This window comes from Anabas testudineus, chromosome 22, assembly GCF_900324465.2.
Source record: "Anabas testudineus chromosome 22, fAnaTes1.2, whole genome shotgun sequence".
In the NCBI taxonomy this organism is placed as follows: domain Eukaryota; kingdom Metazoa; phylum Chordata; class Actinopteri; order Anabantiformes; family Anabantidae; genus Anabas; species Anabas testudineus.
In genome coordinates, this window is record NC_046630.1 from 18,206,324 (window position 1) to 18,227,933 (window position 21,610).

Consider the following 21,610-nt stretch of genomic DNA (forward strand, 5'->3'; position numbering starts at 1 on the left):
CACACACTGTTTTTGTGTGTGTGTGTGAGACAGCGTAGTGTTTGATGTTAGACACATCAGAGAGGGGAGAGGGTTAACTTCACTGACATACATAAAGAGTAGCTCCCTGGCTTGCCTCCACGATGCCTGATGAGAACTTGTTACACAAACACTGAGTCAACTTCTACATGAATGGATTCAAATATTTGACCCTTTTTACAAACAAGTAACTCCACAATAAATAACAAGTGTACGGGAATTCCTGTCAGAGATTCGTTTTTCACACTAAAACACCCGGCGGCAGGGCTGGAATATGTTTTCAGATGGTTAAGTCAAACTAACCTTCCAAACGCTCCACAAATCTCTATGTCATAACACACCTGGACAAGAGGTCAACATTTGCAACATCCATTAAAAATAAAAACTGACAAAACATTTGGAGCACAGTTGGATTGGGTCGATTATTATTGTGGTGGGGCTTTCGGGGCTGTACGCCAATATGTCCAGTACGCTAGTAGATGTCAATGGACTCAAGTGTATGCAGTAACAGACTGCCAGAGAATTGAGAGCTGTGAACTTCACAGCTCATCAGAGCTTTGAAAACTGGAGCTGAGATTATTCTAAGACTACAGTTTCCTACAGAGAGAGAGAGGGAGGGAGAGAGACTGGGTTGGGTCTAATCATCCTCTGTTATTTCTCAGGCATGGCTGGCATTGGGTTTCCCTGAGATTGGGACTTACTATTTTGAATCAGCATCGGTATCACCCAACTTCTACACAGTTTTTACAGACAATCTCACTATATCCTGAAGAATTTTTTGGTATACTTAGGAATTCACCTTTCTATCAATCACTGCAAGCTGACCAGGCCCTGAAGCAGCAAAGCAGGCCCAAATCATGATGTTTCCTCCACCATACTTTACGATAGGGATAATGTTTTCATGATAATATGTAGTGACCTATTTAAGCCACATGTAGTGCTGTGTGTTCTTTCCAAATAGTTATCTTTCTTGAGGTCATTATTAAAGTTCACATACTTTTTCCACAAGCACTATGAGTTTTTTTTTTTGGTTGTTCTCAATAAAGACCTAAAAGATCAGAATTGTTTTGTGTTAATATTTTAGCCATATTATATTCGTTAATTCTCTTGACTTAGATGAAGATCAGATGACATTTTATGACAAATTAATGCAGAAAACCATGAAATTCCAAAAGGTTTCCATACTTTTTCTTGCCACTGTACATGTTTAGACTAAACTTGGACCACTGAGAATGAATCCAAATGTGATTTCTAAATTCTAAAAATTTTGAAATCACGTTGATTTCTGTTTGAGTATCCACTTACTAAGTGATCATTGCTTCTGTGAGAATATTTTTCTATTTCAAGTGCTAAATGATTAGCATGGCTAATCATTTGTTTTATGTGTTGGCATGGCTTCATAAATTTTATTTTAGAAAAAAATCAAAAAAGTAGCAGACAAGCAGGACATTAACAACAAAAAGAAAAAGGAGTAACACAAAAGCAGTAGCATGAAGACAATCATAAACATTATGGTTATGGATGAAAAGGAAGAGAGAATATAAAGATATGAAAACACAACAAAAAAGGAAAATGGATTGAAGATAATGAAAAGAAGAAGCTGAAGCTGGTAATAATGGTATAAAAGACAACAATAAAGCAGGACCCACAAACAAGACATTTGCCACAACAAAAGCATAAAAACATGAGACTTAAAAAAAAAAAGAAACATGAAAAGAAGAATAAAAGGAAATTACAGATGTGGTCACGCCACAGTAAAAAGAGGAGGACGACTGGAAGACGATTCATGCAATAACTGCAAAGAAAGGAGGCCAACAAAAAACACAAGACAAAAGCACTTGGAGGAAAAGTGGAAAATGTTTTGTACGTGGAAGAAAGAGACAACGGAATATAAATAGCAGCACAAGAGGAGATCAAGAAAGGAAGCAGTCTAATCATTCGAAAGCTACTGAAGATGCTGATTTAACGCTCTTGAACCAATCCATGCCTATGACCTTCCAAACATTCAGATAAATGTAATACTGAAGGACAGGACCCGGACTCAGTTGCTACATCAGCTTTCACACACAGATTAAGGAGATAATATCAACCGAATGATGTTCATTGAAAAGATTTGGTTATTTTACTTTACTTTAATTTGGCATTTAGATTCGACTAAATGAACTGAATACGTTTCAAAAGAAAATGCCAAAATGTTTAAAGATTTCTCTTCAACTGTCTCCAACATACACTCATCATCATGGAGGTACTGGGTGGTCCTGACACTCAATATTAAGATAATGGATAACACACACAAACACACACACACACACACACACACACACACACACACACACACGTAGCAAAACTGTCAGCTGTCATAGCTGATGTTACACACTTGCACACACACACAGTGTAAGTGAGCCTGGCAACGTGTGTCTGTGATCGATAATAAAATAGTGTCGATCTATGCTGCCGGCAGATGAGACTACATGACAGGGTAAGAGTCTCCTGAGAACCATGAGCAGCTGGATCAGTGTGTGTGTGTGTGTGTGTGTGTGTGTGTGTGTGTGTGTGTTCTAATCTGGAGAGCAGCTGTAAGTGGGACATGTGACCACAGAAGAAGTATTTAAAATATAATATACAGGTAAATATATCAAGGAAGCATTTATATTTTACGCACTAGTGTGTCTACGTCATTCTGCAATTAACCCACACCACTGTGTTTTTTCCTCTAAGGCACTACAAACAATGGCCACTGAGACTGAATGGATCATGATGGAGTTGGAGCCAATACTGTAGACTACTTTTAATGAAATTGCTGCAAAGCAGAAATTTTCAGGACAAATCATTGTGTTTGTTGCGGTCTGCAATGCTGTCATGTGTAGTTACATATGTGGTGAGGTCCACGTCAGGCTACAGCACATGTTAATATGGGTACTGTGCAGGTATAGGGCTGCATGCCACTTATGTCATAGATTCCCTAACCCTAACCTCATGGACTCAGTAACCCTAGCCCTAACCCGCTAGCAAATTGTTTTACTAAATTTACCAAACCTCAACTATGATCATGAGCTTTGGGTGGTGATCGAAGGAATGAGGTTACAAATAAAAGCCGCCAAACTGAGTTTTCTACAGAGTGTTGCTGGCTTTGCCACTGCTCCTTCAAATGCCCAAATGATTGGAGGTCATTTGGCACATCCAGCTCCGAGGCAGAATACACTGGAGGAATTATATATCTCATCTGGCATCTGGAAACGTTCACAATTCCCTAGGAAGGGCTGGAAATGTGGCTGGAGAGACCATTGTGACTACCTTGGTGAACTTACTGCCACCATGAACCGACCACAGATAAACAGCAGACAATAAATGCATGGATGGATAACCTGCATACTACTGTCTTGATCAATGTACTGTTTAGTTTGACCACTTCTCTTCATATAAATTAATGCCAACCTTTGCTTGTATGTGGATAAAACTCAGTGACCAGATGTGAATTATAGGCGGAATAAAGAGTGGTAAGCACTGTGCCTCAAATATCTTGTTGATGACAACTTTTGGATATCTCTTGAAAATAACTATAAGAATAACACAGTCGCTTTTCTTGACGGAGGAGTGCCTAAGATGTTAAAAGACAGATTTTTGAGCATATGCTGTTTTGCAAATTGAACAGTTATTGTAATAAGTGCACTTTTGTTTCAAACAATGGATCAAAACAGTTGACAACAATTACAACATGCACTATGTAACAATGTATCAGTGCTATTGTTTCTTTATCAGATGCAGGTGTACAGTATGTAATAAACTGACTATTATATTATAGAAACACTGCATTTATTTAATGGAAATCCTATACAAAACAGAAAAAGCATGACTGTAGCAGCGCTTTTAATATTTTCCTCTATATAAACAATCTTTGACTTGTCCTTGATGTTCTTTTCCTTCCTGAACCTCAGACCAGCTGTCGGGGGCTTGTACTTCCTGCTGCCACACCATTGGTCACAAAACAGCCAATGTGGACGAGCTCAGAGGACAGACAGAAGAAAGAGATGATGAACACACATATACACCCTTGGTAACCAGATTCCACTGCAAAGCCCACGCACAGGAACTCTCGGCCTTCAAAAGGGGATGACTGTTGTTCACACACGCCAGCACGCACCAACACACACGGACACACACACACACACAAACACACACTAACAGACTCTACAGATCTGTAGAAGTATTGCGTCTTGACAGAGAGACAAAGAGAAAGCAAAGCGACAGGGATGTGGGAAACAAGACTTAGACACCGAGATGAGAAATGAGACTATAAATGATCCATGATTTGTTTTACATATCTATTGTGGACCAACACAGCCAAAAATTCACTGAGAAAAAAAGTTCATAAAGTTATATGCTAGAAAACAACTTCCTGAAGTGAAGCGGTTATTGGCTACAACAAGTGGTGGTCAGGTGACAGTCTGTTAAGCATTAGAATAGAGAACATCGCAGTGTACAGCAGGTGATGTCACACCATCAAATGTTAAAACTGGGGATTACAAGTCTGGACCTCTTTGGAGCCGCCCATTGTTTACAGTGTACTTGAATTAGGATTTAGCCCTGACATTACGGCTGTACAGCGAATAACACAGTGAAAATGTGTGTACATTTCTATACAATATATACGGTAAAGAAAGGACAGAGATAGAATGGGAAATAGAGATAAAGACAGAAACAGAGAAGTGGAGAGAGTACTAGCGTGAGTACTCTCTGTCCCTCTCTGCAGTCTCTTGACTCCCTAGAGAGGCACTGGGGTCAGAGTTCAGTGTGTTTGGAGAGCCCTAAAAGTGTTTAAAGGACCAGTCCTGCTCTTTAAAAAGGAGTGAACAGGAAGCTGGGCATGATGCACCTGCTGCTGTTTCAGCAGGTGATGGAAACTCAAACACCGCTCAGGGTTCAGATTGTAGTCATGCAGCTGATGCTGAGAGGAGCTGCAGAGCTGTAATTACTAACACACTACCCATGTATACTGTCTCTATGTGATATATAGCTGTCATAAAATTAGACATTTAAAAAATGTTAATGCTGTTAAATCACGTGCATGTTTGTGTGTGTTACAGAAAGAGTAACTGTGTGGTTATAGAACATGTGGATATCTACATTTTTGTGTACTTGAGTGTGCACACTTTCTTTAATAGGTAAATGCAACTTCTAAGGTCTTTTGAAAGGTCTTTTTAAAACGGAGCCTTCAGCACTTTCCACTGACTGATTTGTGTGTGTGTGTGTGTGTGTGTGTGTGTGTGTGTGTGTGTGTGTGCATGTGTGTGTGAAGGGTTAAAGGCTTTTTTTCATGTTGCATTCCACCAGAACCTCACATTTAGGCTGCTGCTGCCTCAGCTGTAGCTGCCGGCCCACGACTAACCTCCTGATCTGTGAGGTGATAACGGGCTGACAGGCTTGCTTTGGTGTGACTGAGTGTGTGTGTGTGTGTGTGTGTGTACAGCTGACACAGTTGCTTTGGCTTGAATGAACGACTGACTGAAGATGAAGAAGAAGAAGAGGAAAAACTGAGAGACCAGGAAAGTAAGAAATGACAGGGTGAGATATTAAGATATAAAGAGAGAGAGATGAAAGAGAGACAGTAAAAGATAGTGGGACAGAGGGAGGAGTATCATCCTCTACTAGCCCTTCATTGCAGATGATGTGGGTTTTTCTGCATATGTAGACAGAATGTCCCTTTAGATAGCAGCCATACAGTTGCCAAGCTGGGTATGTGTGAGTGTGTGCTAGTGGTATATTATGCTACCCATGAGGGTGTTTTTACTGTGGTTATGGAGATTCAGGTAATTCTCTCAGCAGCAGTGAAGCCACAGAAATCCCATAAAATGAAGAAAGAACAAACTATATATTGATGATCCAGTGGTGTTAAGAGTCTAAAGCCTAAGATAAACATTCAAAGTTTGTCCTGAGGGCGGAGCTCATGCAAATCTTTAGGGAGGCAAAAATATTCACTACTTTTTAAAAAAATGATCTGCCTGTTAGATATTGATAGTTTCTCTGGTCAAAAGAAAAAATTTCTTTCAGCTGACAAAACCAAAACCAAGCCCAGAATGCCCTGATGTCTATTGCCAAATAGAGCTCAAACTCCAAAAACACCAAATCCTACTTTTCCTACAATGCTGCAAAGATTGATAGCATTTTTAATTAGATCCTCAATGCCCTAGCTGCCTGCTATTATGTTATTTGCCCAAAGTTATGGCCAGGACGTTTATTGTATCATTGTTGAGTGTTGTAATTTAATAATATCTAGTGACTGTGGTAAATATGGCAGAATCAGAGTGCACGTGATTTTTTCATTTTGTGGGAACAAGGTCAGGGTGGATGAGCAGGAGACAAAAACAGGACTTTAAAACAAGAGAGAATTTTCTTGTTTTGTAACTTAACAACTAATTTTTGTGCCTACTGCACATTGTTTTTGTGGCTAAATGTAAAATCATAGCTCCATATTTAGTATAGTCACTGTGACCATGAAGGCCCAGCACATGATTATCACTTAAGGTGACTACTGGCAGGCAGAGTAGGGACTTCCTTAGCCATGTGTTTGGGCTGATAAGAACAAATAATGCACCATTGAATAGTTTGATATCATCTAAACCAGGTGCAGCCAGGACTCAGGCAAACAAAGGACACAGACTATATATACAAGGCATATACATAAACGCATACAGCAGAGCACAGGTTTATCTAACTATCGTAGTGCCCAGGTGGCATTTTTGCCCACTGAAAATGTATGAAATAGATGGCCAAATGGTCCTGCCATTTAATTATGAACTTTATTGCCAGATAATAGTTTCAAACGACTGCCTCCTTAGCTTCTTAGAGCTATTATTCAGTTATAATTACATAAAACTGATCTTTCTCAAGACCACAAAAGGTTCTGTTTTTCTAATGAAAGAAATCTCAACCTGGAATAATCCTACTACTGTATCTACCTGACAGGTGTAAATATGCTTCTGACATGTGATAACTGAGCTTTAAAGTAACCGTCAAGTCAATTACAGTGTTTAACACTGCAGTACCACTCACCACAGCAAGACAGTAACAGTATCATCATATCATATAACAGTAGAGTTATATGATATGATGATGATGTGATCAGAAAGTGTTACAGTTTCATCAGCTGCAGGTTCCAAAATTAAAAATTACTCTTTGAAACTAATATTTTAAGCCCAAACATGGACACAATATAACAATGCTCAGAAAAAAGGGGACTTCAACATTGACTACAGTTCCATTTTAACAAGGCAACTTCATCTCCTGACAAAGAGCATGGCTAATCAAATGTACAGCAAGTTTGTTAGGTCCCTCTAGTCCGCATAGAAACCATATAAAAATGTATATGATGTTTGTTTAAATGTCCATTTATACCTTACATTTCTGCAAATACAGTAGATAAATGATTAAAAAAGTCTCCATTATGTTTAATATATTAAAGTAAAGAAACAAAGAGAGGTTGAATCCTTCATGTCAAGTGTAATCAATCAACAGACTCAGTTCCTTTCTAACCCTTTGTGTGTATTCATGCCACCTTCTGCCAACAGACCTTGGGTTTTGGAAGGATGTTTTTAAGGAAGCTGGTTGTTGGGGGTTGGGCTCGTACCTTGGCAGGAGTCCATGCTTCCCTGCCCCCATCACTTATTTAGTGCCAGTAGAGAACTGTGACCCTTTTGGGTTCCTAGTTATACAGACTACAAGCAGCTAGTTCAGTCCAACTAGAAATCTGCACTACTACTAAAGGTAGCATATATACACTGTGGTGTATATGTTTTGGAAACGTCTTCAGACCATTCAGTCAGTTCATATAATATGCTTGTTTTCAACTCCTCAGTATGTGACTAATGCTACTGAGGCTAACTTAAGCATGAGGGACATTAGCGTCAGCTTAAAGTTGTTTGAATCTCAGTTTTATATCTTTGTGCTATAATGAGGAATTCAAAAATTTAATTCATGCAAAACAGTTCTTTAACAATTACTTTAATACTATTGGATAGATTGGCATAAAATTTGATAAAGACATTCCGGGTCCTCCGAGGATGAATCTTCCAGCAGGGACTTCTGACTTTTTGCCTTGTACCATCACCAAGCACTGTCAAAGTTCCACAATATTTCCTGTAAACCTAACTAATTTCTAAATCTAACAAAGTTGCACCATGTTTAGTATAGTAAACATGATTACTATATTACTACTACTACTACTACAGTGGATGATAACCACCTGTTGTGCCTAGTAGGAAGGTAGATTTAGGACATCCTAAGCCTGATGTTATAAACAGGTATTGATCAATTTTATATAAATCCAAACAGAGAGCAATAGGAAACATGTTGGAAGCATGAAGAAGCTCGTACATTTGAGGCAGCTGTGAGTCAACTCTTTAACACACAAGACACATTTCATCGAGCTTGATGCACCAACCACTACTACTGTGATGTTAAAAGAACTGATTGACTGTTGTTCACTGTTGATTAGTTATGGTAAAACCACTATCACACCAGACTGAATAATGCAGTGAATCTGTACTGCCGGTTCTATTATTAGTCTAAATGTTTTGGAACTCATCTGGATAAAATTAGCAGATTTGTGGTTGCGATTGAGCACACTAAACAAATTATTGAGATATAAATTTAAAACTTCCAGACACATTTCAGCCAAAATGTGGAACCAAAACCTGCATTAACACAAAACTCCAATGACAGGAATTGATTTGGTTTTGTCATAGATTGGTGGAAAAAACTGGGGTCATTCAAAGTCTTTCTGCTGTTGGTGTGTGAGCTCATTCTCCCATCTAAGTGTTTTTTTTTTTTTTTCTGTTTCACTAACAGCCGAGGATGAAGCCAGAAGAGTTTGGACTTCAGCCCAGCATGTAAATTTATCTGCCATTTCCAAACAATTTCCATCAGGAGCCATTCAGACTGTGTAGCAGGATAATTTGACAGCAGCCCAGTAGGAAAATGGCCAGTGAGGCAGTAATGTTTGATTTATTTCATATTTTTGTCCTCTACAGTTTGCTGTAGCCTCGTACAAAGGCCACAGCTGGATATGAGAGTTGGTTATAAATAAAAGATCAGCGAGTGGCTGATAAATGGATGGTTGGATGGATAGATCAGAGAGTAGTCAAGTCAACAAATGGACTGCCGGATGAACAAATGAATACAGTCAATGGATGAATAGTGAATGAATGAGTAATCTGATACATAGATTTGTCATAGAGTGGTTAGAACAAGAAACAGCAAATGGATGAAGGCAACAAATGGACTGATGAACCAGTGAATGAATGTGTGAAAGAATAAGGGTAGAGATGACAGGCTGGAGTTTGTAAATGAATAAATGAACAAACCACTTGCAGTAACACATGGATAAATGAATAAATGAGGAAACAAATAAACCAACCACATTATAGTACTAGTAATAATTATGGATATATGAATGAATCAAACACCTATTGTATGAATGAATGAGTGATCAAATGAGGCAGTAAGATAGTGCTTCGAATGATTAAATGATTTATCAATTGAAATAATATTATAAATAAATGAATGAATGAGTAATCTGACTGTCTAATGTTGAGCAGTTGAACAGAGTAAATTGATATGTTGACAAACTTCCTAATGGATATATGAGTATGAATTATGAATGTGATGGAGTTTCCTCCATCTATCTTTTGGAATTTTTCTAAAGGACTGGTAGTAATTGTTGAAATATTTCTTTATTGTTTTATTAATTATTGTTTCCCACACCTCAACCAGTCGAGGCAGATGGCCAACTAACTTGAGCCTTGTTCTGCTGGAGGTTTCTTCCTCTAATGGAGTTTTTTTCCTCTCCACTGTTGCCTAGTGCTCGGTCAAGTCGGATTTATTGGGCTACCTGTGTTTTTTGTTTCTTATGTGAAGCACTTTGTAACACATATTTAGAAAAGTGCTCTAAATTGATCTATTAACTCCCTACTGGATAAATTAGTAAATTAATGAAATAGATAATGAATACATGAACAAATGTAATGTACGAGTGAAATATGGCCTTGTAGTATAGTATGGGTGACATAACGGTAGGATGGATAGATAAATGGTCAAAGAAACAACTGATGTATGAATGGAAATATCAATAAAAAATTAGTGAATGAATAAATGACTGAACAATGAATAAATGAGCAAATAAATACACGTACGTGAAACTTACTTAAAGTTTAAAGTTTAAAAAAAGACAACTGAACAACTCAATCAAACTCATTACTGTAAAGAATCAATGAATGAACATTGAATGAATATTTACTTTGGAAGTGAATAACAGCAACAAAAGGACTGAACAACAATGAAACTGTGACTGAGTAAAAAAAACAATGAAGTGAATATATAGAGGTCAACTCAAACACACAAACCTGACCAGTAGCCACAGTTCAAGACATTTGTATGTGTGTGCGTGTGTGTGTTGTCAGGGCCAAATCTTGTCCCTTTGACAAAGAAGAACAAGCTCAAAAACTTTAACAACAAAGGTATTTTTTCTCCAAAAACTAAGTCCTTCAGTTGCCACACAGAGATTTCTGCTTCCTTTGACCTTGTCTCACTATACTTACACACACTTATACAAAGGTTCAACAGTAAAAGCCGCCCCAACCAACCACTGCTAAACACATGCAAGTAGATTTACAAAGTCCAAGAGTTTTTTTCAAAGATTCAGTTCAGTTAAAAAAAAAGACTGCATGACATGAAGTGCTACATTTATTATTGTAAAGCAATTTGCAAGGAGGTGGTTGGAGTGGATGAAAGGTGTATAACATGCAGGAATAACCAACTACAGGCCTGAGCTCAAGCCCAGAGTCCCATATCAGGTTAGGTGTAAGAAAAAACACTTTTTCAGAGTTAAAGAAAGATTTTCTTAAGTAGTAGTTGTGGTGTGAAACTCCTGCACTTTGTACACCTGTCATCCAACCCAACCTCCTCCTGGGAACTTGCTTTCTGTTAAGATAAGTAGAGCTTCAGTCATTTAATATATCAGACCATAACCCATCCAGTGCTTTATGTTGTGTTGATGTGTCATCCAGCACAGTCAAAGAGTTAAATAAGCTGTCATGTGACCGATTGAGACTGCATTATCAAGTTCAGGTGAAGGAGTTTTATTCTTGAGAAAGGGTTCCAGTATTTGAACATGGATTTAGTATTTTTTAGAAAGAACGGGACTTTCAGAATTGAACTTTTCCCCCATCAATCCTTACTATGCGTTATGTAAGGTGTTATTGTGTGTGTTAAGTTCTGTCGCAACTAAAGCGTATTGTAGAAACCTCTGAATATCTGAACGATTGAGTAATTAATATGATTTACTGCGATTCCCCTCAGTGATCAATCAGCTTTCATCCAATCTAAAAGCCAAGCATCTTGCTCTGCGCAAGAACACACAACAGCCTTCATGTCTTCATCATAATCTGTAACATCTTTCAGCAGAACTTTTTCATCAGCGAGGAAATGCACTTCTTTGATAAGCTTTAATTAATAGATGTTCGAGACTAAAAGAAAAATAAATCCTCAACATCAGACTCAGTCAAGACGTCCAACAGCCTGTGCTGAAATGGAACGTATGTGATTTTATAATTTCAAAAACCAAAAAGGTGGTCATCAAATTACAGCGAGCACATCAAGCCTCTCTGTTTAACATTCCCCAGACAGAATCAAACACCAACATCTGTATATTTTCTTAATTATGGACGTGCATCTTCTCATGGATGCATATGGTCCATGAGAAGTCAGCGGGAAGATTACAGTGCTGATTCAAAACCCAGCTATTACCAAAGTCCTCACAACACCTGGCGCCGCCGCCAACGATACATACTGTATTCCTTTTCAAACAACTAATCCTTAAAGTTTAAAATAATAATCATTTGTTTTATGAAGTTGGGAATATGTGATGAAGGTAGGCATCTCTCTGGAAAACATGGAAATATAAAAAAACACATAACAGCTGTTGTTTATATTAGTCATGGGGATGATTGACACATAAGAAGCTCAGAGTGCTCTATAGTTTTTATTATGTGAACTTTAAGTAACTGATAATAATAAAAGATGCTTGATAAAATCACCTACTCGTGCCGCTACCTGCGTGATTTAAAGAGTGGAAGTTAACTTATCTGGAAATGGACTGTTTATTGTACAAGAATAAAAAAAAAGATTCAAATACAACAAAATTGGCAGGTGGTGACACCTGCTATAAACTCAGGGTAATTTAAAGTTGCATTAATCAGGTTTTTATGCTAACAGAGGTGAAAATGAGCAATGAAATGAATTATTTTTATTGTGATGAGAATGACAGAGGTATTGGAGTCTGAAATGCCAAAAGTCTATAGCAGTATGGGTGTCTTCCAGGCCGATCACATCTCAGGGGTGATTTATTTGTATTTCAGATCATTATTTAAAACCATTTAAAGGGTATTAAATAATAGTCATGTGCCCATATGAACACTGAAAGAGGTCTAAGGTCTGAGTTTATTAAGAGTATATCTTCCAGGGTTAAAGTATTTCCAGTATGAAATATCTTATTTGTGTTTCTCCTGGACAGTGTCTCCTTGTTGTGTTGCAGAGGAAAAAAAGGGAAAAGAAATTTTGTCCCAAGACGCCCAATTACCATGATTTATTTGAAAGGTTGAAATATTATATTGCACTATTCATATACACTTTTGAATAAAGAAAAAGTTTAGGTTCACATATATCTGTCTGCAAAGCAGTTGCTAATATTGTAAATGACGTTTGTAGCTGGAATTGGCTCATTTTTATATTTTACACAGAAGTAAAGATGATCATGATCAGGAAGCATTAGTCCTGTGTTCCAATCCCATGTTGTATTTGTTTATGTTATATTTTATTTTATGTTATATTTTACCAGTACTTGTCAGCAGACAACACGTTGCTGGTATTTATTGCTGATTAAAGTAGCAGTACAACTGACCTTCTCTAAGCTACGTATCTACTTTAATGTAACAAAAACACAAAAGATCTGCTAATTAATGCTTGTTTTAAGTAAGCACTGTTTGATGACAACATGATGAAATTAATAAATAAAATTAAAAATCACTATTTCTAACTTTGACTATAAATATATTTTCTGTTTATTTTTCTGTATTTCTTATTTATTAAATTCATGTAATCTAACGACTCCATGGAGCCAAATCGTTGAATGGTAGTGTACATAGGACGGATTTTGTGAAGGGTCTTCTTGTAGTTAAACCTGCTTCAGTGTTCACATGGGCACCTAACTGTTAATTTATAAAAGAGCCATCTTTAAAGTTAAATTCCACATCTCTTATCCTCAGTAAGCTCTTTTAATAACCATTGGGTTGCCTGTGTTCCAACAAACATTTTTCACTTTGACTGAAGAAACTACAACTGAAGAAGCTAACGAGCTACATGCTAACTCAAAACAGAAAGACTGACGTATAGGAATTAGCAGCATGTTAAATGCTACCAAAGCAGAACTGACGACAGCCCAGATACTTGTCTTTTATGGGCTGTCGCTTTCTGCCCTAGTTCAAGTTCTACAGGCTGCGTTCTTAGTGACTTGACTGTTTGCTACTTTTCTGTTTTTATTACTGAGAGCCAGGTATGAAGAGTCAGATGCTCTCATCTGTCATGTATGTGACTCAACATCTTCCACCACCGACCTCAGATCAAACCCAGACACAGTTTTCCGTGCTCCGTCTCCTTTAGTACGTTCACTATAGTACTCCTGAAACACAGCACCCACACAACAACAGAGGGCGATTCCAGTGAGACTGACCTGATGACAGTGTGGGTTGGACTCTCTTCCATATGAGTATGAGCTCCTCTCTGTTTTACCTGCAGGAGAAAAAGGACAAGAGAGGTAGTTAGCAGACAAAATCATCTAAGAAAAGATGCAGTGTTGTTGGCCTTTATATATACAGCGTGTAGCCACAGTATTTCCTTAGAGCATCAAATGTTTATTTGAATCTTTTATTCATACATAAGAATCATCATTCACCGCTTGCTTTAAAAACTCAATAAAAGTAGACAACAGCCAAGTCCTGATCAGAGTGTTCACAGCGTGTGTGTGTGTGTGGGTTCTGTATTTTCCTGCTCGCTGATCTCCCAGCACAACCAAACAGACATCTGCTATGCCTGCAATGCATAGATCTATAAACAGACAGAAGAGGTCTTTATGCTACAAGATCCATCTTTGAAAAGTGAAACGGCACTTTCATTCTCCACTTTCCTTTGGGCACAGATTTGGTTGCTTTATATGAGAGAAATTCTACAGTATTCAGGTATTTAGTAGAGGAAATAACAAAATCCATATCTAACAAATGTGATCTCACATTCACAGTTCACTTCAAGAAACCTTTGTCACATCTGGTTAAAGATATATCATATTCAGCTCTAAAAATGTCCAGTTCATAATCATGCGACTTGTTGAGACCGACAGAAGATCAAACTCCCTGCTCAGAACTTCTAGCTATCTAAAGACATGACACCTTTGTTATATTCCAGTGTGGGATTTTCTGAGGAGACCATAACAGTGCATACATTTTCAGAAAACACCAAAATGATGAACAATAAATGCAGGGCACTACAAAGAAAACAAGCACCTAGAACTCTAGATCTGTGCTACAATGTCTTTTTTTAATTGAAACAGCTTTGTGATGCCCGTACAACCATCCTGAGCCATCACCAGTAATAGGAGACAAAGTTAGTGGATAAATCTTTAATTTAAAGAAACCGTTTATTGTCATTGATTTAGATGAGTGATGGGTGGCAACAAGTGCTGGTGTGTTTCTTTTTTTAACGTACTACCCCTTTAATTTTTAACTACCACTCATCATTGGATTTGGATTTTTATACTACGCTCCCCTCCATGGATGAGGTTATTTTATTTCCTTTTTAAATGATACCAAACGGATTTGAACATTACCGTCCTGTAGGTACTATATAACAATGCCTTCAGGCTATTTTTGGCACCCATCATGCCATTGCACAACTGCAGGGCTTGTCCATTTATTTATGTGTGTGTGTGTTTATTTGTCTGATTGATTGATTGTGCACCCATAGCGTTTGTAGTTTTTCCACATTCGTCTCCATACGGAAACATGCTTTTTTTTTCATGTTACATGTGTGGATGGTGCACAGATGGTCAGACTTTCTGCATAACAGTGCATACTTTTGTACACAGAAAATAAACTTCATTATCAATGCCCTAACAACAATTTCACCATTAAAAAACACCCCACCAGTAAGTACATTTTATAGATTACTCTTTTAGTTTTGGATTTTTCTTAGTGTTACTTAGAGAAAATCAGAAACTTAATACTGTTAGTAAAACATGAATCTGTTTTAATTACCTAAACTATGGTGTGTAAGTAGGTGTCTTAAACCCTAACCTACATCAGACACGCTTTAAGGCTATGAGAAAAGAGTTGAGGCATCTTCCTCTACTCATCTGTCTTTCTAGAACATCTTTGGTCTTTGACAGAAATAGACATCAGAGCTCTTTGAGTGCAGGCCAACAATTGATCAGTGCACGACAAGAAGGTGAAGTCTTTTTGGAAGGTAACCGACCATCGTTTTAATATACGGACCAAGTGTGTCTGGTGGGGAAAAAGGAGTCTGATGGAGCTTTAAAATGCAGCAACCGCCGCTGCGGAAAGACAACAAAGCTAATTTCCTCTCCAGCTTCTGAACAGGCTTTCCTCTCCTCCGAGCTGCGGGACCACTCCGATGCCTATTTTTACCGTGCAGACCCTCTTTTTGGATAAAACCTTAAATCTTCAGCCAGTCTAAATATCAAACCATTTAGTGTATAATTACATTCTGCGGTCGGTTGCAGCCATACGAGATGAAATGGAAGGGTTTTATGCAGAGCGTGTGTGGAGGAAAATGAAGCGTGTATGTGGTGAAAGGTTTGAATCAGGCGTGTATAGATCAGCGCTGTAGTCAATGCAGAAGAGGTTGATAATTACAGGCGTACAGAATGGGTATGCGGTCGACTATGTGTGTGTGTGTGCACGCGCTTGTCTGTGTGTGTGCCCGATACAGAGGCCTTGGCTTCAGCTACGACTGATGCCAGCTGGACCGGTTTGGCACATATACAAAGACTCCCACATACACACAACACACCACAGCACACACAGAAAGTACTGGAAAACACGGGCACAGAAACACGTACTCAACACACTCACATATGTATAAATGTGTACTATATATATATATATATATATATATATCTCAAGTTCCACACACAAACACACACGCACACACACATATGCAAATGTACTTTTACGTGGTACTGAAATATATCCATTCACAGAAGCACACGTGTTTAAAATACTAATTTGGGACCCCACACACACACATGCACGCGCGTGATTTTGTTTCGACACAGAATACACCTCTGCAAAATGCCACATCCTGCAACAAAAATATCTCATCCAACGCATAAAATAAAAAATGAATAACTTATCTAAACTCTAAATGTGGGATAAATATTAGAAAACATACTGCACTTAACAAGCATAAAATCCTTTAAAAACAACTATAATTTCTGGCAACACAATTTTAAATCTGTTGAAGGGTTGTATTGTAAAGACAAATTAATTTACCCATTGTCCATTAAACAAATAGAATTGGAAAAAATGGTTTATTCTTTATTTATATTACAGGCCAGCCGATCCACTCAGTTATTCATTTACCACACTTATTGCATATAAGAGCAAATAATTTATATTTGTAATAGTTGTAAATATACAAAAATACAGTTATTTAGTGGAGCACGTGCACAATAAACTACAGTACACCGGGTCATCAGAATGATTTAGCAGTAATTTGCTGTGATTATTAACATCATTCACTCACATTTCTTTCATTTATTCATTCAGTCATTCACTAACTCACTTAGTTGTCTCTTACAATACTTTAAAATTCTCTTCATTCCATATGATATTACAGTAAATAACAAGGATGGAAAATAACTGAAGCTCCCTAAGCACAGACTGTAGGAAATAGCAGGGACAACTAAAAAACAAAAGACAACAAACAAATGTCAGGTTGGATCAAGCTTTTTTTTTTATCTGTAAGACCCCTCACCACTTCAGCAGCGAAAAAAATAACTTTATTGTCACATTAGCATTCACGGCACTGATCAGTCCCCCCCCCCACAGGTCCTTAAAATGGAAGAGGGCCAACATTTGCAGGAGTATTGTCTCCTCTGCCATAGCAGCCCTAAAGAAAACACCTTTGTCAAACACTGTATGTATTTGTACTGTGTATTGCATCTATCTATGCATTTCTCACACAACCAGCGCTGATTTACAGCAGAATTGCAGTGACAGTAGTGAATTAATTTTTAATATTGAATTAAATTTTCTCTTTTTTTTAATTTAATTATTATTATTCACTTTCTTATAGTGTCCTTTGTCAATATAACAGCACAATGTCAAAGCAAAAAATATGATAAATAAGCAATATGATAAAATGTGATTTTGATTATTTAGGAAAAAATTATAAATACTGCAGAGTATCAATTAGGATAATCAGAAAGCAGAAGCAGCTACTACAAATACTACAAACATATTCTAAAGTGATGCTTTAACAAATGTTCTGTACGTGTGTCCCAACATGGTGACCCTTTCACCTCCTCCATCTCTGCAGGCCGAGCTCATGTATTACACACACAAACAAAAATTCCTGGTATTTTAATTTGGCTGTTAAAGAGAGTGCAGCATTAAAGAGAGAGAGGGGGGAAAAAAGCCAGGCAGGGATGGAGCAAAGCAGGATGGGAAGGGGTCAGCCACAAGATCACACACCCTGTCACAGTAGGATGTGATTGGACACACACTCACACGCACACACGCACACACACACACACACACACACACACACACACACACACACACACACACACACACACACAACCAACAGGGAAGCATTTGATTTCACTGCCTGAAATTAGAAAAGACATTTTGAAGCACAGAGTAAAAAAGATGTTACAGAACGAAATCTGTCATAAATCCTTATTAGTGAATTCTTTTTTTAAAGAGGCCTGGAAGTTGGAGAAGAATGGGTACTATATTTGTTCTCAATTATGATGACATAATTGAATTTTCTATTTTTCAGTATAGACGAAGGACCTGCTGTGGTCTAATTTTAGACATATACAAACAGGAAAACATACTAATATCAAAAGCTTACATGAAAATGACATTTAGTCTGCGTCATCCTCTGTTTTTCTTCTACATTTCTTGTCAGAAACATCTATGTATTTGGTCATTATTAAAAATGAAATTACAAAATATATTTAGCAGTCTTGCTTGCTTTGTCTGGTTCATACACAGTGTCCTCAAATGCTGTCAGGCTACTTTGGACTGAATCCCGGCACCAACACACAAACACACTCACCTCTACTCTGCTTGCCTGTCAATCTCCCTACTCTCCAAAATAAAAGCGCTTCAAGACGTCATTATTAGTTCCTTCAACCTCTGCTGAACCTCTTTTCCAGAATGGAGTTAAAGCGGTTGTGAAGCTGAGAAGACCCATTTACCAAAACAAAAAGGGCTCAATTTGATCTGATGGTACTTTCTCATATTCTCATATCAAGACTTCAACATCACAAAGGATACATTCACAAAGGCAAGAGCAGGAGTTCTAAAGGTTCCCAAACTGTGACAGTGCAACCAGGAACCTTTAAGATTGGGAGTTCTTATAAAACCTTTCTGAAAGGTCCCAAAATCACAACAATATTTCAGAAACAGTAAAGACAAAGGCATTTTCTTCAAAGTTGGACTCAATCATTTCCAGAACAATGCAGTTTACAAAATCTTTAGAAAAAAACAGTCCTGGAAAGCCTAAAGACCATCCTGTAATTCTCTTTCAAATGAAGCATTCAGTTCAGGTATGTTCTTTGTGAAACCATTTCATAAAAAACTAATAAACCTTGTTGTATCTTAAAGTAACCTCCAACAACTGACAAACCTGTAAAGGTTAATTTGATCTTAAGATGCTTCAAGGGGCACAAACCATCAGGGGCTCTGAAACCATACAACATTCTTAGAATACCCTACTTAAAAGGTTCCCAATGCTAATTTGAGACTAATTTGAGGGTTCCTTTCTAATTTTGAGTTCCTTAACCAATGAAAGCGCTTCCAAGAACTTCCAAAACATGGGAGTTCATCATGCTTAATGACTCAGCTTCTCTATAAGTGCTAGTTGCTCCTTTACATGTAACCATGAGCACAATGGGTCTTCCAGCTCCATCTGATTCTAAAAACTCCACTTCCAGCTGTCAGATGAAGGCAGAAAAAGTCTCAAAATAATCTCAAAACAAACTCTAGATTAGACTTGAGTCGCAAAAAAGTCCTCAAAAGAAGGTTTTCGAAACTGGACTGAACTCTACTGTACATCCATCAACCTTGACATTTCTGTGAGGAATCCCACTGGGCCTTTTTGTTTCCCCCAGACAACCAAACTAAACAGGACCACTGGCTGTGAGAAGGACCCCCAGACAAACCACCGCTCGTTAGAGTGTGCTGGCTGCAGAGGTACAAAAGGTGGAGGAGGGGAGGTCGGCCCACTCCGCTGTGTAAAGCCCATAGAGAAGTTGGTGAGCCAGGAGGACGAAATCCCTGCTAATCCACAACGCAGAGAGACAGCGAGGAAACACAAATCAGCTCCATTACGAGAACTAACAGGAACCGGGACACTCTGCTACATTATTAGCTATTACTACACAACTTCTCCAAAGGCTTTTACCTTATCTGACTCTTATTAGCCAAATGCTAAATTTTCATCTTAAAGTGATGTGAACTGAAAGGTTTGCCCATTTTCAAAGCAGGCACATACTGTATCAGAGTAAACGAGAATAAGAGACCTGAGAGTATTGATAATTAAGTGTGTAATGATGTTTTCGATTCAACCAGTAACTTCACTACTTACTTGATTTTTTTTACTGTGATTTCTAGATTGGTGTAATTCCCTTTAATATTTGCCAATCGCACTGGAATGGTATGTAATGAAACACAGTTTGAGATGTCGGTAGTATAAACCAAAGCCAGGAACACACACACTAACAAACTGACCCTTCGACTTTTTTTTTCCTGTATTTGACCCCGAACACAACCAACCAAACACAAAAAAACACCTTGAGTTTGGGCGACTTACAAGCTCCAGAAATCTGTCTTTTGTTTCTGTATTTGGATGAGGGCCAGTGCTCAGTCTCTTTGCATTCGTGTTGTTAAGGTCACTCTTTCAGTTTTACCCTTTGGTGTTTTTATGTCCAGTATAGAACAAGTGTGTGTGTGTGTGTGTGTGTGTGTGTGTGTGTGTGTGTGTATGTGAGTGGATTAATAATAGATTTTGATCGACTTGCCTACACAACTGACGCCTACAAACCATCACTTTGCACTCTGAGGTCCGCTACATGAAAACCTAGAACCACACTGAGACCTGTAGTATTGGGTCTTTACATCGTTGTACTGTAGTACTTTATTATCATCTGTCATTGTGTAGTATATTTCAGCTGATGGACGTCCAAGAGATAGAAAAATATATATTAACAAAAAATGATGAAATAAGTAAACAAGGAGGAAGGAAGCTGACGGACAGAGAGGAAACTTGTTTATGACGTGCTCTGAGGATTAATTAACAGCCAGCAGAAACAGGAATATCTCCTGATCAATACTAGGCAACAGAGTAAACAGAAGCTTGCTGTTTCATTAATTAGTTCTTCCATGCTAATGTTCATCTCAATGTGTTTAATAAAAAGTTCCATTAAGTGGGGAACAACAACAGAGTGACTATATAAGCAGGGCGATAAACAGCAGCAACAGTAACCTCAACGCAGAGAAGCCCTACATTATGTCATCTGTCAGTCAGAGCAAGAGGAGAAGAGAGAAAGACAAAGATAGAAAGAGTAGAAAGATAAAAAGAATGAAGACAACAGAGAAAGAAAGAGGAAGAAGAAATGCAGTTTTGTTTAATGCAGTTTCATCCGCTGATGACAGGGCCATAAAGCCTGACTGCACGGGGATAACTGATGACCACACCAAAATGATCAAAATAAAAGTCCTTTGTTTTTGCTTCCATACACATATTGATTTCATCGATCATTTCTTCCAGACATTGATTTTATTAGTTGTTTTTTTTTATTTCTTAAAAAAAAAAAAAAGAAAACTTGTTTTTGATTCTAATTCACTAATCGTCTGGACTCTTATTTGATAATTCCATTTGTTTGGCATTTATTATTTCATCCTGACACTGTTTGCATTTCATATTTTGTAACAAAATGACTTGTCTTCAAAAGTCTATGTCTTCACTTTAATGTCCATTACATCCCGGCACTTTCTTTCTTCATTCTTTAACTCGTTATTTTCTTCTTACTTCAGATTTATCAAGAGCGGGAGAAATAAAGGAATGGAATTTCTGTGAGGGTCCCTATCAATATCCAGCATTTTCTTTGTATTTTAATTTGAAGGTGATAAAAAAAGGAGAAGTTGATGTCTTCCTCAGTCTTTCAATCAATTTCGTCCATCACATTTGACATGACTTTCTTTGAAAGAGAAGGAGAAAATAAAACGAGATGGAGATG

At 37.8% G+C, this 21,610-nt stretch overlaps 1 protein-coding gene across 5 annotated transcripts in view; it reads right to left on the reverse strand.

Moving 5' to 3' along the window:
• The window catches only part of LOC113147947 (transcription factor 4), a 193,597-nt gene that overhangs the window by 100,117 nt on the left and 71,870 nt on the right, over nt 1–21,610 (reverse strand). For all 5 annotated transcript variants that reach the window (XM_026339298.1, XM_026339301.1, XM_026339303.1 and 2 more), the window contains one exon: nt 13,799–13,857. In XM_026339298.1, the coding sequence (XP_026195083.1) occupies nt 13,799–13,857 (59 nt within the window). The remainder of the gene's footprint in view (nt 1–13,798; nt 13,858–21,610) is intronic.